General features: G+C 53.1%; 1 protein-coding gene across 1 annotated transcript in view; it reads right to left on the reverse strand.

The window, feature by feature from the left end:
* DSCAML1 (DS cell adhesion molecule like 1) overlaps nucleotides 1–15,490 on the reverse strand; it is a 320,695-nt gene that overhangs the window by 54,623 nt on the left and 250,582 nt on the right. Inside the window, 3 exon segments of the mRNA XM_054693131.1 lie at nucleotides 11,273–11,449; nucleotides 12,315–12,434; nucleotides 12,675–12,953. Of these exon segments, the coding sequence (XP_054549106.1) occupies nucleotides 11,273–11,449; nucleotides 12,315–12,434; nucleotides 12,675–12,953 (576 nt within the window).

Consider the following 15,490-nt stretch of genomic DNA (forward strand, 5'->3'; position numbering starts at 1 on the left):
GTTCCCGTCTGTGAAATTACTCGCAGGCCAGCTCCTGTCACCCCTGAGGTCCTGCCCAGACCAGCTGCTATTTACATTTTAATTTGATGTGAGAGGCTGATAGATTTTTAAACACCAAGAGACAACTCTGTCTCCCCGACCACCCCCTGTCTTCCCCTAGCTCCAGCATCGGCAGACTTTCTGACCAACACCAGGCTTGGAGATGGAGTTCTAGAGTGCCTAGATCCTGCCTTGGGAGTATAAACTCTGTCCCCAGTTAGCTTCTCCCTGGCTTCTTCGGCTCCCCTTCTCTGGGGTCCCAACTCCTAAGCTGGGGTGGGCCAGCTCCTTGCAGTTTACATAGCACCAAAGCAAGGGGCTTGATTCTTATTAAGGAGATAACTGGGGGGCTATTAGCCCCAATGTTAGCAATGAGAACGTGGTGGCTCAGAGAAGCTAAGTGGCTTCCCGAAGATCACACAGCTGGTAAACAGCAGGAAGGAGACCACACCACAAGTGCCCTGATAATTCACCAATTCAGCCCAACCTTCTGCCTGGATGCTTTTGCTCCCCCCTGGGAGATGGGTGGCAATGATGTAGTGGGGTGGGTCCTGGGGGGACGCCAGGAGGAGGCTGACCACTGGAGCAGAACAGGGTGGAGGGCCAGGAGGCCAGTGCAGGGCTGGGGGTTCAGGGGCCAGTGCAGGGCAGGCTGGGGCTGGGAGCCGCAATTGAGGGGGGGTGGTAAGTGAGGCTTTCTCTGTCTCCCTCTTCCTCCCTCCTCCTGCCTGGTGATTGGAGATCAGCTGGTGTTTCTGACAAGTCCCCAAGTCACCAGGGAGAAAAGATGCGGTTATGAATACCCAGGGGAGAAGAGCAGTTTGTGTGGGAAGGAGAGTGTGGAAGAAATAGGACGGGAATGCTACTGGCTGGTGGGAGAGGCCTGATAACATGGGAAGGCAGCACAGAAAGGTGCCTTCCCCAAGGAAGCTGAGGGCACGGCTGTACCCCGCTCTCGGGCATTACTGTACAGTAATTGCAGTAATTGACATCACTGGGAGCTCGTTCTGTGCCAGACATTGTTCGGCATTAACTGTTAATCCTCACAACAATCCTATTTTCATGCCCACTTTACAGATGGGGAAACTGAGGCGTAGGGAAGTCAATGGACAGCCAGTAAGCGGCTCAGCCAGGACTTGCCCCAGGGCATCTGTGGATTTACCCATGATGAGAGACTGCTCGGAGAAGGGCAGGAGACAGAAGAGCAAGTATGTGGGTGCAGAGAGCACCCCTTCTCTGAAGAGCAATAGCTATTGGGGGCAAGAAGATTAGTCTGGGAACCAGGACGCTGAGGGCTTAGGTTACTCTTCTCTGCTAGGTGGGGGGGTGGTGTAGGGTCAGCATGGGGACAAGGAGGTTCTCAGACCTGGGTACACAGAAGAATTACTCGGGAAGATTTAAAAAAAATCTTATTACTGAGGCTCCACCTTAACTGGTCCAGGCGGAGGTCCACACGGCATTCTCTCAGAGCCACCTCTACCCCAGGCGACTCACTCGGGATCTGGGGAAGAAGTGGGGAAGAAGAGGGGCTGGAGGGTCCACCCCTTCCCCCTACTGTTCCGGGTGTCCCTGGTCCCTCCCTGGCTCGGGCAGAACACTTCAAAGTCAAGAGGACCGGAAAAAAGAGCAAGTCGTGGGGTTCTTCACCCTCCCCAAGGAAGGGGTTCTTTCTGGAAGTCCTCCTGACAGTCTAACGCTGAGTCTCAGAGTTTTTCCACCCAAGAGGATGCTCCAGGCATGCTAAGTGGGTTTCTGGTTGTCCCAGAGGCTTTTCCAGGGACAGCAGATGCCCCAGAGGCTTCTTGGGAGCCCCGCAAACCCACCTTGTCAGAGGACAAACAAGAGGCGCTTATCTCCTTTGGTTTCTGAAAGGATCACCTGTACCCATGTGAAGTGAGTGGACCACTCCCCTCCCCAGCCCAGCCCATAGCCCATCCCCTTCCTACTCCACAAGGCCTAGGTCTCTGCTCCTTAACAAAATCCTGACAAGAGACAAGAACTGCAGCCCTGTTTGGTGGTGTGAGATAAGCCGCCACAAAGGGGCATTGTTGGCATGTGGGGTGGTCAGTGGGGGATGGAAGCTCTTTGCTGCTGGCCTAGGCTGCAGCTCCAGGCTTCCCCCGGGAAGAGCTGGTGGTAGTGGGGTGGGGGGCGGGAGGCTGCCTTCTGGTGCCTGCTTTGTTTTTCCCTTCTTAAAGAGCCAGGGCCATGGCGTCGTTAATTTGATTGCACCCACTTCGGCTTCTTGTCTCCCCTGATTAGCCAAGCTCCACCTGAAGCCTGAGATTAATTCAAATTGCATGGAAGCAATCAGCCTCTGCTCCAGTTCCGAGAGCTGGTGGGGGGTGGCCGGGGAGCTGGAGGACCCAGGGGATCCAAGCTGTCCACTGCCTGAATGGGACTGGCCCAAATACAGCATGTGGAGGGGCTTGGGGCAGGTGGTGGAGAAGGTCAGGACCTTTGGGACATGGACTGCAGACCTGTTTCTGTGCACGGTGGTCCCACCGGAGACCCTCAGGCTCACCAGGCCTTGCTTTCTCCAGCTAGAAGATGGGGTCTCTTGGCTTGTTAAGTTCAAGGGTAGAAGGGGGTTTCTCTCGTAGGGGTGGGGCATGGTTTTCCCCCTGCTTCTGGACTTCTACTTTCTCCAGAAAGTTGGGAAAATAATAGTGATAATAAAAGCAGCTAACATTAGTTGAATACTTATTATGTGCCATGTGCCCTGGCTAATGCTTTACATGAACCATCTCATTAAATCCCCCTCCTATACTCCACCGCCCTACAAAGGGGAGTGTTTTTGTTCTCATTTTAGCAATGACAGAACACACAATCCTGAAATGACCCTGCACATCGGAATCCTTTCCAAAACAGGAGACAATGCCATTTTTCTTGAATGACTTGGAAGGCACTTCAGAGTCACTGCTGTGATGACCACAGAGCAAGGCTTGCCAACTTTTTCAGTGAAGGGCCAGACAGTGGAGATTTTTAGGCTTTGCGAACCATATAGATCTCTCTTGCAACAACTCACCTGTGCTGTAGTGAGCGCGCAGTGTGGACATAGGGCATGAAGAATGGGCGTGACTGGCTTCCGGTAACATATAGGCCTGGCCAAATTTGATCCCAGTTAGCCCTGCCCCAGAGTTTGGGGCACAGGAGAGGTTGGGCTTGTCACTCTTGAGCTGGAGAAGTTTTGGTTAGGAGACTGGTGGCATGGACATGAGGCAGTAGAGGATATTGGAAAGGAAAGCATTTCCACTTCCAGAGTTCTGGAAAGCATGGAGTCAGCAGTAAGAAATCACTGGGCATGGGGATTTTTGTGGGCTGAAGAGTGTCATCCTCTCAACTCCCAGAGATGTCAGTCCTAACTCTGGTACCTGTGGATGTGATCTTATCTGGTCTTTTCAGGTGTCACTAAGGTAAATGACGTCGAGGTCTGACTAGAGAAGGATAGGCCCTTAATGAGATAATTGGTGTTAGCATAAGAGGAGAAGCACCCACAGAACAAGGGTGATGTGAGGACAGAGACGCCACCACGTGGTGATGGAAGCAGAGGGGGGAGAGATGTGTCTACAGTCCAAGGGTTGCAGGAAGGCACCAGAAGCAGCAAGGAAGTGGGCCCTGGAGCCTGAAGAGTGAGCACAGCCCTGCAGAGGCCTTGGTTTGGGGTTTCTAGCAGTTACTAGGCAATGTTTTTCTGCTCTTTGAAGCCACCCCATGTGTGGCGCTGTTACAGGAGCCAGCATGTGCTGAATTCTCTGCACAGAGTGCCCAAGAGGATGGGATGTCGCCTCTTCTCCACAAGAGGGGGCTCTCTAAGGTGGGGGGTGTGCGACCTTGGCTCTCCCTGCTGTGTGTGGAGCTCAAGCTTGGACTTCCAGCACCAGGGATGGCTGGCAGCAGGCAGGCAGGTATAGGGGGCAACAAGGGCCACATATACCCTGGCCTAGCGCAGGGCACTCAGCAAGTCCTCATAGCTACCAACTCACAAATGAAAAGGCAGGCTGGGGCATGAGCAGGGCAGGGGAAAATGTTCTTCAGTTTCCCCATGGCTTGAGTCCCTGTAGACCTTGATGGAAAGTTCCAGGTGGAAATGTGGTGTTTCTGAGCTGGGGGCCCTGAGGATGGGGCAGGGGTGGGCTGGGGCCCTGGGATTTTGGGGGAGTCTCTGGTCAGTCCATGCATCTCCTCCTTTGTGGCCCAGCACAGGACATCTGCCAGTTACATGGCGAACTGTGAGTCACCTTGGTGGGGGTCGAGGGTGGCGTGGGGAGCTGTTGGGTCATGTGCTTTAGCATTTTGTTCTAGGTAGAATCCTGGCAGGATGTCAGCCAATGTCTGGCTGCCCTAGGGCTCCCCATCAACTCCACCTCCACATGGCCAAAACAGACGTGCAGTCTCTCTATTCTCATTGGCTGAGTTTCTATGGGCAACATCTTATTTCTCATCTGTCAGCCTCTGGTCTTGGACTCTGCCAGCTTTTTTTGTCCAAGCATCAAGACGTCCTGCTGCACCCAGGGCTACTTCACAGTGACTCTCAAATCCCTCCTCTCCTTCCATCCCCCACTCAAGACCCTAGTATCGTCTCTAGACTCTGGTGCCGGTATTTCCAGTCACCCTCACCCTGACTCCTACCCTCATCAGATGTTCTCATCACTGCCTTGCATACTGCCTTCCCACCCCAGTGTCACTGTTCTTCTAGAAAGTTCTGTCTGTCCAGTCTGTCCACGCTGGGGTTTTCCTTCTCTAACCCAAGATCACATGTGCAATGCCAAAGCTGTTGGCCTGGTTTCCTGAAGGTTGGCTCCTGCTTTCTAGTTCTCTCTCAAGTTCCTTGAGGGCAGGGGTGGAGATGTAATCAGGAAGCACATGTTTACTGCTTCGGGGATGAGGGCGTGCAGCTGGGGTGCGGCTCCTCCCACAGAAGCTGTTTTATTCTACCCTGCAATCTCAGGCAGCAGTCCCTTAGGACATTAGGTTTGAGCTGTGACAAGACTTGCTCCAATGATACCCAGGCCTCTGGGGGTCACTCAGCTCACCCCCACTTCTTTGGTTCCGACAGGTCTATCTTTTCTATAAACCCCTGAAATTCCCCAGCTTCTGAAAGGCGTGTCCTGGAACTGGCCCCACACACCCTGTGGGTCTCCAGGTCACAGCAGAAGGGGACACGCTAGTGGGAGCGCCATCAGTGCCTGGCGGCAGAGGAAATGGGAGAGAATGGAACCCTAGGGAGAGGCAGAGACTGACTCTAGTTTACCACGGGGTAGTAGGGGAAACCCTGGGACAAGAAGCCAGGATCCGAGCACTCTGGGCCAGGGCCTTCCTGGCCCCTGAGCTACCCTCTGATTTTGGTTTCCTTGGGCCTGTGGGGAAGACAAGGGTTGAAGGGGGTCAGAAGCCATTCTCTAGAGTGGGAGCCCCTATCACTTGTCTCAGGGAGGTGCTGCTTCTGCCTGACAAGGAGGAGTTTGCTGTGTGCAAATTCGGTATCAGAAGAATCTTGGTGTACTGGACACACAGTTGTCTTTCTAAGGGCTTGCGTCAGGACCTCTGATTCAATGGTCAACCCAGGCAGGTGACCTGGTCTACCCAGGCCAGGCACTTCCTTCCACAGGGCGGCTCCCTCCACTCTCACAGCCCCCGCTTGACTCCCTTCTCCTGCCTTCCCAAGACTGCAGCTGGGTGTGTGCCCATGGAGGGCTCTTGGCTTTAATTGGTCTGACATTTTGCTAAATAAACAAATCAAAACTCAGACCAAACAAAGAGCCCTTCTGGGTTTAATTGGCTGTGGGCTTTGCCTTGGTCTAATCACTGGAGCCTTCACAAGTGGAGGAGAGTCTGGGGATGTAACAGGACCCGCCTAATCAGGTAACCTGCTGCACAGGGGGCCCCCAAGTCCCAGAGGCACCGCCATGTGGTGGGGGCATCAAAATCCAGCCAGCCCCTTCCACCACAGACCAGGGCGTCTGGCTTTGTACTTGCCTCTTGGGGAAGAATTCTCTTTGAAGATGCTTTAATTTTCCTCCATGTGTCAGTGGAGGAGGAATTGCCTCCTCCTCCTCCTCTTGGTCATTATCTCTGTCTCTCTTTTTTTATTTTCAAGAGGGAGATAAAAGGCAGATCTGTGGACGTGGCATTTTCTCCTGTTAATTATATTTATTTTCAACCTAGTTCTTGGAGGCAATCTGGTGCCTTGCAAGCACACACCGCTAGGATCCGAGATGGTCTGGGTGCAAAGGGGCCTGGCTATCAACTAGTGACCAGGCTCTACCACAGGCCTCTTACTGCGCAGATGAGAAAAGCAAGGCCCAGAAAAGAAAGAGATGCTTCTTGCTACACAGTCTGTGATTCACAGGCGGGGCCAGCATCCCGTCTTCTGACCCGTGATCTGCTCTTCCTGTTAGGGGGAAAGGATGTCCTGCGCTAATCCCATGCAGGCTTTGTGGACTCCACCCCCACTCCAGACCAAAGCCATCAGGACACTGGGAAAGACAAATCCCATCACCACCAAAGGGAAGGTAGCAGGGACCTGAGGGTGGAGTTAAGCAGCCAGGGTTGGTATAAAAACCAGACACGTGGGCCTTGGGGTCTCTCGCTCTGGAGCTCGCCTCCTGGCTTCACGGCTCCTGGCTGGCGGCCAACTCTCAGAGCGCCATTTTGGGATTCCTGATCGGCAGATTGGGTAGGACGCATTTAAAACTTTGTCTCCCACTTTTCTCCCAGAGCTGTACATTTCCTCATTTCCCCTTCCCTTGTAAATAAACCTTTTATTAACCTTTCGTGAGCGCCTGCAGTAGAGCATTGATAAGTCCTTTTAAGCATGCGGGTGAGGACCCACAGTCAGGCACCCCGTTTTGTATTGGGGCTGCCCTATAACAATCCTACCTAGCCATGAGTCCACAGAGTCTACTCTCAGCTGCGACAGTTACCTACTGACCTGGGTGCAGCCTTCCCTTCTCTGTGCCAGAGAAGGAACTATTGTCTGTCGACCTCACAGGCAAGATGCTGGAAGAGCTTTGTAAACTGTCAAGTGTTGCACTTGCAATGAAGGCAAAGCTGGGCTCAGGTACTCACAGGCTCAGTGCAAGTCAGCGATGGGGGTCAGGGAGCGGGGGAGGAGCCGGTGGGTCCTGGTGGGGATGTCCAAAGACTTGGAAAACCACTTTTCCACTCTGAAAATCTCTCTTAAATGTAGTGATGAGTTGCTATTCTCAGGGAATTTAGAATCTTGAAGAGGAGACAGACACAACTATATGACACAAAATGATATGTGTCTTAAAAAGCTACAAACAGGTGCTGCAAAGGAAATCCAACATAGAATTGCTAATTTTAACTTTAGGGGTAAACAAAGGAGTGTCCCTAAGCAGTTCATCTCTCTAGGACTTGAAGGACAAGATCCGTAGGGACAAAGGTCATGCCATTCCACCCTTAGCAACCTGGACACAGGGACAAGGTGTATATGGCCATTTCCAGAACCATCTCTGGAATCCCACCCAGATTCCTGGGCTCTGGGAAGCTGGTTTGGGGCTTGATATCAAGTGTCAGGGCTGTGCAGAAGCACTTAGCTTCCAAAGCCCCCACACACCTCACATTTCGTCCTTCCTGTCCCTTGTCCCTTCACTCTCCACCAGATACCCTAAGTAGACGACATTCAGATACCTCAGCAGACGACCTTCACAACCTTCGCTGCCTTCATGCCCTTCATGCTCTTTTCTAGTCCTGGAATGGCATGACCTTTGTCCCTCCCGATCTTGTCCTTCAAGTCCTAGAAATGAACTGCTTAGGGACACCCCCTTGTTTACCCCTAAAGTTAAAATTAGCAATTCCATGTTGGATTTCCTTCGCAGCACCTGTTTGTAGCTTTTTAAGACACGTATCATTTTGTGTCTTATAGTTGTGTCTGTCTCCTCTTCAAGATTCTAAATTCCCTGAGAATAGCAACTCATCACTACATTGAAGAGAGGTTTTTAGAGAACAGTCTTACTCATCACCAGATTTTCAGCACCTAACGAGTGATTGCTAATGATTACTGAATGTGTTTTGTGCTGAGTCCTGTGTTAACCAAGTTCTAGGTTGTGAACAACGGTGTGAGTGTGTCTCATTTATAATTCAACAAGTACAGAGGAGGAAACTGGGGCTTATGGAGATGGTTGTCTAACAGCCCATTACTGTCAAGTGGCAGAGCTGGGATTTGAACCCAGGTTTGCCTGGCACTGAAGTCTGTGCTCTTAGGTACAGAGTTTTGCTGACCTTTTGGGTGAGAACTCAGAGAGCAACTGTTATCACTAGAAAGTGTCAGGGTCCATGCTGTGGATGCTCCCCAACAGAGGTGAACTACAAATGTCCATTTCGACACTTGAGTGCTTTTGATGACGCATGTCCTTTGATATATTTACTTTCTTGGTTAAAGTGGGGATTGAGAACAGTTTGCCTTGGGGCGCCATTTTAGGTCAGAATTTCCTGAGTATATTTGAGGCACTGAGGGAAGCCTTGACATTGGCTTCTCAGATGGAGAGTCTTTCCTCTCTCCCTGGCCATCTCTGCAAGTGGGTGAGGAGGGAAGGGAGAATGAAGGCGGACAAGGGCAGGGCAGAAAGGGGAGGATGTGCAAGGGAGTCGCTGAGGGAGGGTGACCTGGAGAGTGCCTGAGTGAGAGCAGCAGGAGGCAGAATGGATGTCCCCAAAGGAGGTCAGGAGCACCCTGTTCCCCCAGTGCTTTCCCACCCCCTCAAAATTATCACATTGTCACAGGAGCATCTGTCAGCAGCACAATTCAGGCTGCTACAGAGCGGCAGCCAGACCCTGTCACTCAGACAGAGGCCCTGGCCAGGCTCATCCTCCACACCAACTGCCCTCAGACCTCAAATGCCTCGTCCTGGCATTCAGGGTGACACGGGGTCTCCAGAAAGGCTGGGCAGGTCCCTGGAGAGGGAAGCTGGAATGGATGGGGGGTCTGTGACAGAGAAGGGATCTGAGGCCAAGGCCGTCTGAGGGAGCACAGGTGTATGTATGAGGGTTTGGAGCCCTCGAGTGTGCTGAGTGTGTGTGTGTGAGAGCCAGCTTGGAAAACTGCCTCTGCGGATGAGGGTCATGTGAGGGAGGGGGCAGAGAGACTGGTGAGGAAGTGCTGAGAGACGCCAGGCAGGGCATCGTGTGACAGGCAGGCGGTGTGAGGGGGGGTGGTGAGTGAGAAGATATGACCCGGAGGTGTTTGTGAGACAGAACAGCTGTAAGAAAGGAGTGAGTGTGCGCCTTGCGGTGGAAGAGAGCAGAGGAAAATGACAAGGCAGCTGAAATTAGGACAAGGGGGAAGAGGGAAGCAACAAGGTCCAGATTCTGCCCACAAGTGACTGGGGTGGGGGGAAACTCCATCATCCCTCAGGAGGAGGGGGCCGGGTTAACGCCATTATGGGTATGTGAGTGTGTGAGAGTGTGTGTGTGTGATTTTGTGTCACACAGGTTCACAAGTTGCCCTGGATGTATAAAGCAGCTTCCTCAGAATACCTCAGAGTTTCATGGCTGCCGCCTGTGTTGTGAAGTGTGGCCAAACGGGGAAGAACACAGGCCCATAGAGGGGAAGTGGCTTTGGGGGTCGACCCCATGGCCCTGCTGGACATGACCTGGGGTTCCTCCTGACTGCTGTCACCCCTCACCCGTGTCCCTCTCATCTCCACAAACAGACCACATGCCACAAAGCCACAGCCAGGCTTGCTCAGTGGAATTGCACAACTTAGCGAAAAAAGAGCAAAGACCAAAATACAATACAAAAAAAGTCTGAATAAAAAAGCCTGAATATATGGGCTCATCTCTCCTAGGACCAGGGGAGGGAAAGGATCCAATGCTGAGGATGGTTCCACGAGGTGCCTACTCCGCCTCCCGCCTCACGCAGGCAGAATTAGCAAAGTCCTCCCTGGCCGAGGGATGTAGATTGATTGCCTGGTTTTATTAAGGACAAAGTGCTTTTTGATAGTGTGAGGGAAGCGGCTCCCTAGGGCGGGGATTCCCGCGCTCAGAGCTCCCCAGCATCGATCGCCAGGGCTTCCCTGTCTTGTGCTGAGCCGAACACGGCTTTGGCAAGCGATAAAGAAGCTATGATTCTTCAAGGAGGGAGCTCTGGGGAGATGCTGGGCAGACCACACACAGGCAGCCTCTCAGCAGCCTCTCCTACACGTGCCCTGGAGGGACAACCGGAAAGAATAACTAGACTGAGGGCCGAGACCCTGACGGCCGCCTGGGTGCCAGTTACCATGCCGGTTACTTGACAGCTATCACCCCACTTACTTTTGACATAAGACATAAGCACTGCCGGGATTCTCATTTTGTATAGCAGTAAGATAAGGTACAGCGAGGCCAAGGAAACTCATCAAGGTCACAGTGGTGACGGCGCGGTGCCCAGACTCCCACGTGGCCTGGTCAGACATGGAAACTCAGGTTCTTATTGTGAAGCCCACGTCCGTGGTCCACTTCCTGACTTGGGGACACAGGGACACTGTCTTTCTGCTGTGATTCCTGGGGCCTAGAGACCCCCCAAGTGCCTAAGGGGCAGGCTCACCAGTAGGAATATTTTTGTACATGACATAACAGAATTCAGGGACATTTGGAGTGTCCAAGGCCATGGTTGCCAGGTCTATGTCTGAGGTGAGGAGCCACAGATACAGCACCAAGTTATGAACTGGATCGTGCTTTCAGCTTTTCCAAAGCACCTTCCCTTTCTGTGATCACTTCCTATACTGTTCACAACAATTTTGTGGGGGGCAGAGGGTGGGAGGGCTAGAAAGGAACCTCTAGCACAGGTGAGAAAACGGGAGCCCAGAGAGGTGAGGTGATTTGCCCCAAATCACAAAGCTCACACGTGGCTCTGGAACTGGAACCCATGTTTTCTGTGCATACAACTTTCTCCCACATTGCGTATGGTATTCTGCTTTTTAAGCCACAAACAAGTTATACACAAACAGGTTTATGTTAAGGAACAGAAAGAGATAGTTGGGTAGGACTACTCAGATCTAATTGCCAACCTACAGATCAAAGCTGATGGGATGTCATGTAAACTGGGGGGCAGTGAGCTGCGACCGTTCAGGGTGAGGCTGTGTAGATGAGTGTGCACCCCTCACACTAGAATCCTTCCTGCCTCCCTGCACAGTTAGAACAATGGAAACCAAGCGGGGAGGCAGGCTGAGGGCAGAGCTGCACCTGACCTGTGATGGGTGCTGGAGGGCCAGATGGGGGCGGGACTTACTCTTGACAGTGAGGAACATGGACTTGCTGATGTCGGTGCCCACGCCGTTGCTGGCCTGGCAGAGGTAGTAGCCGATGTCCTCTTCCAGGACGTGGCGGATCAGCAGCGAGCTGTTAGGCAGGATCTGGATGCGGCCAGTGAGGGGCACTGGGTGGTACTGCTGGGGATTCCCGCTCCCTGGAAGGAGGCAGTGGTTAGGAGGACTGGTGTCTAGGCTGGGGAGTGAGCTGGGGTACACTGGCGTGCCCCCCAGGAATGGACCAGATACCTTTCTCTTGCTGACTTAGGGCCATTTTGGAGCATCCCCTAGATGCTGGGAGCCCAAACAGCTCCTGCTGTGGGAACAGGAAAGACCCTCACAGAGGTATGACTCTGTCCTTGCTTTGAGATTAGGAGGTGAAGGTTGGGGCCTCAGCTCAATGCCCATTTTGGCAAATCCCTCGGAGAGAAAGAGTTGTCTTCGGGCTGCTTGTCAACAGGCAAAAGGAAAACTGAGCCCTCACGTGGTAGTTGCCTGGTCTTCGCAGCCAGCCCTGGGAAAGGGACCAGCTTTCCGCTAAGGGGAGCTGTGTGGCACTCCCCCCTCCCGGGCCGCAGTTTCAGCAATAGACACAGGCTTGGATAAGAGGTTGGCATGGAGCTTAGTCAGATATCAAATGCCTTCCTGGAAGGAAGAAGGTTAGGAAAGACTAAGATCCCAGAATAGGCTGACAGGTGAGAAGAAGGGGGCAGTGAGGCTCTAGGACCCCAGGGTGCAATGGGGAGGGGTGGGGAAGTAGATATGACTGAGTTCTAGGGCTGGAGCAGGAAGAGGGAGTCATTGCATGGGACAAGAGGAAACTGGAGTTGGGATGACAGCTGTCCCTGGTCCGTCCAGCAGCTGAGGGTGACCTCCAGGTCAGGCGTGGCTGGGCCCACTTAAAGCTCAGAAGCCAATGGTTCCCACCCAGGGCTGGGAACTGTGTGTGGGGAACAGGCCCACACCCCATCTGTATCCACCCCTCCCCCCCTGCTCAGAGAGGCTGGCCGACCAGGGGCTTACCCTTGGCATGCTTCCACATGACCTTGGGTGGGGGGTAGCCATCCACTGAGCAGTTGAGCACACCAGCTTTGCCATAGATGCCATCCTGGTTGTTAGGCTGCACCACGAATCGAGGGGGCACTGCAGAAAGAGGGCTCATGTTAAATCTGACCTTCAGATTTGTCCTTGAGGGAGAAACAGATCATCTCATTCTCTATGGGTCTTCTGGGAGTTGGCACCTGGCATATCCAGGACTACTATAAAGTCAGGAGCAGGCAGCTCAAAGCCCAAGATGCTGAGAACTTTTGCCCAGTACTAGGTGGGAGCTCTAGGAGCAGACAGAGCTGGACCCTTCCCCACTGCTGGCCTGTCCCTGCTCACCGCGCACGATGAGCTGGCGCTCCCGGCTCACGGTGGCTGCTGCATTGCTGGCGATGCACGTGTAGTTGCCGTTGTGCTTGAGGGAGACGCTGGAGATCTGCAGGGAGCTCATGAATTCCTTGCTCTCGATGGTCACGCCCGAGCCTGAGATGATCACCTGTCCGTCCTTCCTCCAGGTGATACGGATGGGCATGTCCCCCGAGGACACCACACAGGGGATGTAGAGCAGCTGGCCGATGGAGGCCGGTGGGAACTCGAAGGGCTGGATTAGAGGGGGCACTGGGGAGGCAAGGGGAAGGGTGCAGTCAGGCCTCCCACTTGCCCCAGCCTGGCAGGCATTGCCCCACCTACCTCCCCTTTAGACTCCTCTTGGCCCTGGGGTGGGCTGTGAATAGTTACCCCGGGTACTGGGGACTCCTATACCTGCAGAATCTCTTGGGGTGTCCTGCCAAGGTCTCCTGGACACTCAAGCCAGGACACATGGTCTCTGTTTAGGGCCCTGGCTGCCTCATGTTAAATCTGACCTTCAGATTTGTCCTTGAACTTGAGCCTAATGGCTCTGGTGCTTCTTGCCTCCCATCTGCCTACTGACACACTGCTCAGCTTTCACCCTGACTTCCCTGGCCCTCCTGTGCCCAGTCTCATCCCAGAGCTGCATCTCACAGTGCTCTGGACCTGGGATGGATAGTGATGTCGCGCTCCAGATGGTTACGAGGCAGGCCGGCACTGAGACTGTCCTCTTGACAAAAGGACCTGCTTATCTGGAACCAGGTGCTGCCCTCCCAAATCCCCCCACAGAGGCCCCTTCATCCACCCTCCCTTTCCAAAAGGCATCATGGGTTGCTTCCTCCCACCAACCATGTGACTCGAACTTAATTGTCCCCATTTTACAGATGTGGAAACTGAGGCTCAGACTAGAGAAGTACTGTGTCCGAGGTCACCAGGGTCGAAGAGATGATGGGGGATTGGAAACCTGCTCTCCAAGTCCAGACTCTTCCACATGCTGCCTGGTTGCCTGTCTAGGAAAGCCCCAGACCAGAGACCCTTTGGTCTCACAAATGAGCTTGCCTTGGACGGAAGAGAGGAGAGGGTGCCCTGTTGTCCCCTAGACACGCCGGCTAAGTATCATCCACACAGGCTCCCTCCCTGCAGATATCTGGCTCACCCTTCCTCTCTGCCCACAGCTCCGGCCCTAGAGTGGGGGTTGCTGTCTGGAGCCTGAGCTGCGGTGAGAGGGACCCTCCTTTCTCAGCTCTGGCTAGAGCATCAGCCATTATCTTTATGATAACTCAATTAGGCCACAGTGACTTCCCCAGCAAGTGGGGGGAGAGGAGAGAGGGAGACAGACAATTAGCTTAACAAGGATGAGCACCCAGTAGATGAGATCTCCTTTCTGCAGTCAAATAATTAAATTACAAGGCTATCCACAGTCCTCGGCCTTCTCCCTGGCACCGGCCCCACCCCTCCTTGGAAGCCTGCTCCTCTCCATCCTAGGCCCATCCAGAGGGCCCACAGCAGGGCATGAACCCTGAAGATGGCGTCCTATGCAAACCCAAGGCCCTCCCTGCACCCCAAGGGTAATCATGCCCATTACTGAGACTTTCTAGTTCTTTCAGGCTCTGCTGATCCCACAGCCCCATCTTTTTTGGATGCCTAGATCAGGCCTCCTTGGACTTTGTGATGACATTGTTGAGGAGATCCAGCTATGTCACCCAGTTTGCTTTCTTAGGCCTAATAGAACCAATTCTACTAGGATCAAAGTGAGAGCCTGGCAGGCTGCATGGGAGACGCCTCCTCCAGCTGGCAGACCAGTGCTCAACCCACACTCTGATTGGGGCACTGACACAGGCAGTGGGTTCACTGCTGCCACTTTCCCTGGGAGTCTGGGTGAGTAAGTCTGGAAATCATTTCCTGGGTTGACTTAGAGGTTTACTTGTGAAATGGGCAAGCAAGTGAGGAGATATTAAGTGGGGAGGTTTCTCCAGAAAAAAAGGGGAATCTAGACTTTCTCAAGAGACTGTATTTATGCAATGCACTTTTGGTGCTAAGACTTCACCATTGGTCCTTCCTAGGGGTCAGGACCTTGTTGTCCTAGCACCAAGCCCACATCTTTGATTTAAGGGCCCTATGGACACTTGAACATGATCAAGGATAAAGTTTCAGCAGTGACACGGGCTGCAGAGGAGCAGAGGAAGGCTGTGAGCAAAGCAAGCAGTTGGGAGGTTCTGCCCAAGGAGAGGGTCCTGGATTAGATGGTCATTTTCACCATGGCCAAGAGCAAGTAGAGAGTGAGAGGCTGAAATATGGCAGGAAGATTTAGTTCACCAAGGGCGAGCTACTGTCTCTCTCAGTAAGAAGGAATTTTAGCTAATGGAATAAGTTACTAAGGCAGGTTAATTCATTAATTAACTAATTCATCTAATATTTATGAAATGCCTGCTCTGCGAAGGCATTATTATATTCCGGGTAGGCTGGGAAAAATAGAAACAAGCTTAAAATACAGCTAGAATCTCCAGGAAAAGTAAGCTATTTCCCTCAGCCATTCTTGAACAAACACCCCATGAACTTGGGGACAGGGAGGTGTCATCCATCTGGGTGGCTGCAGCGTCGTGGAAGAGGTGGCACTTGGAATGAGTTAGAAGATATGCAGGCTTTAAAAGATACTGTGGGGCCTTCCTGGTGGTACAGGGGTCAAAGTCTCAGCGCTATCAAGCTGTTGCCAGCTACTGCAGCAAGAGTTCGATCCCTGGCTGGCCAGGGAGCTACCCACACAGCACAGCAGACCTCTCCTGCTCCTCCCGCTGCTCCCCTCAGCA

This window comes from Talpa occidentalis, unplaced genomic scaffold (genome assembly GCF_014898055.3).
Source record: "Talpa occidentalis isolate TD23 unplaced genomic scaffold, MPIMG_talOcc4v2.1 talOcc4.12, whole genome shotgun sequence".
Taxonomy (NCBI): Eukaryota; Metazoa; Chordata; class Mammalia; order Eulipotyphla; family Talpidae; genus Talpa; species Talpa occidentalis.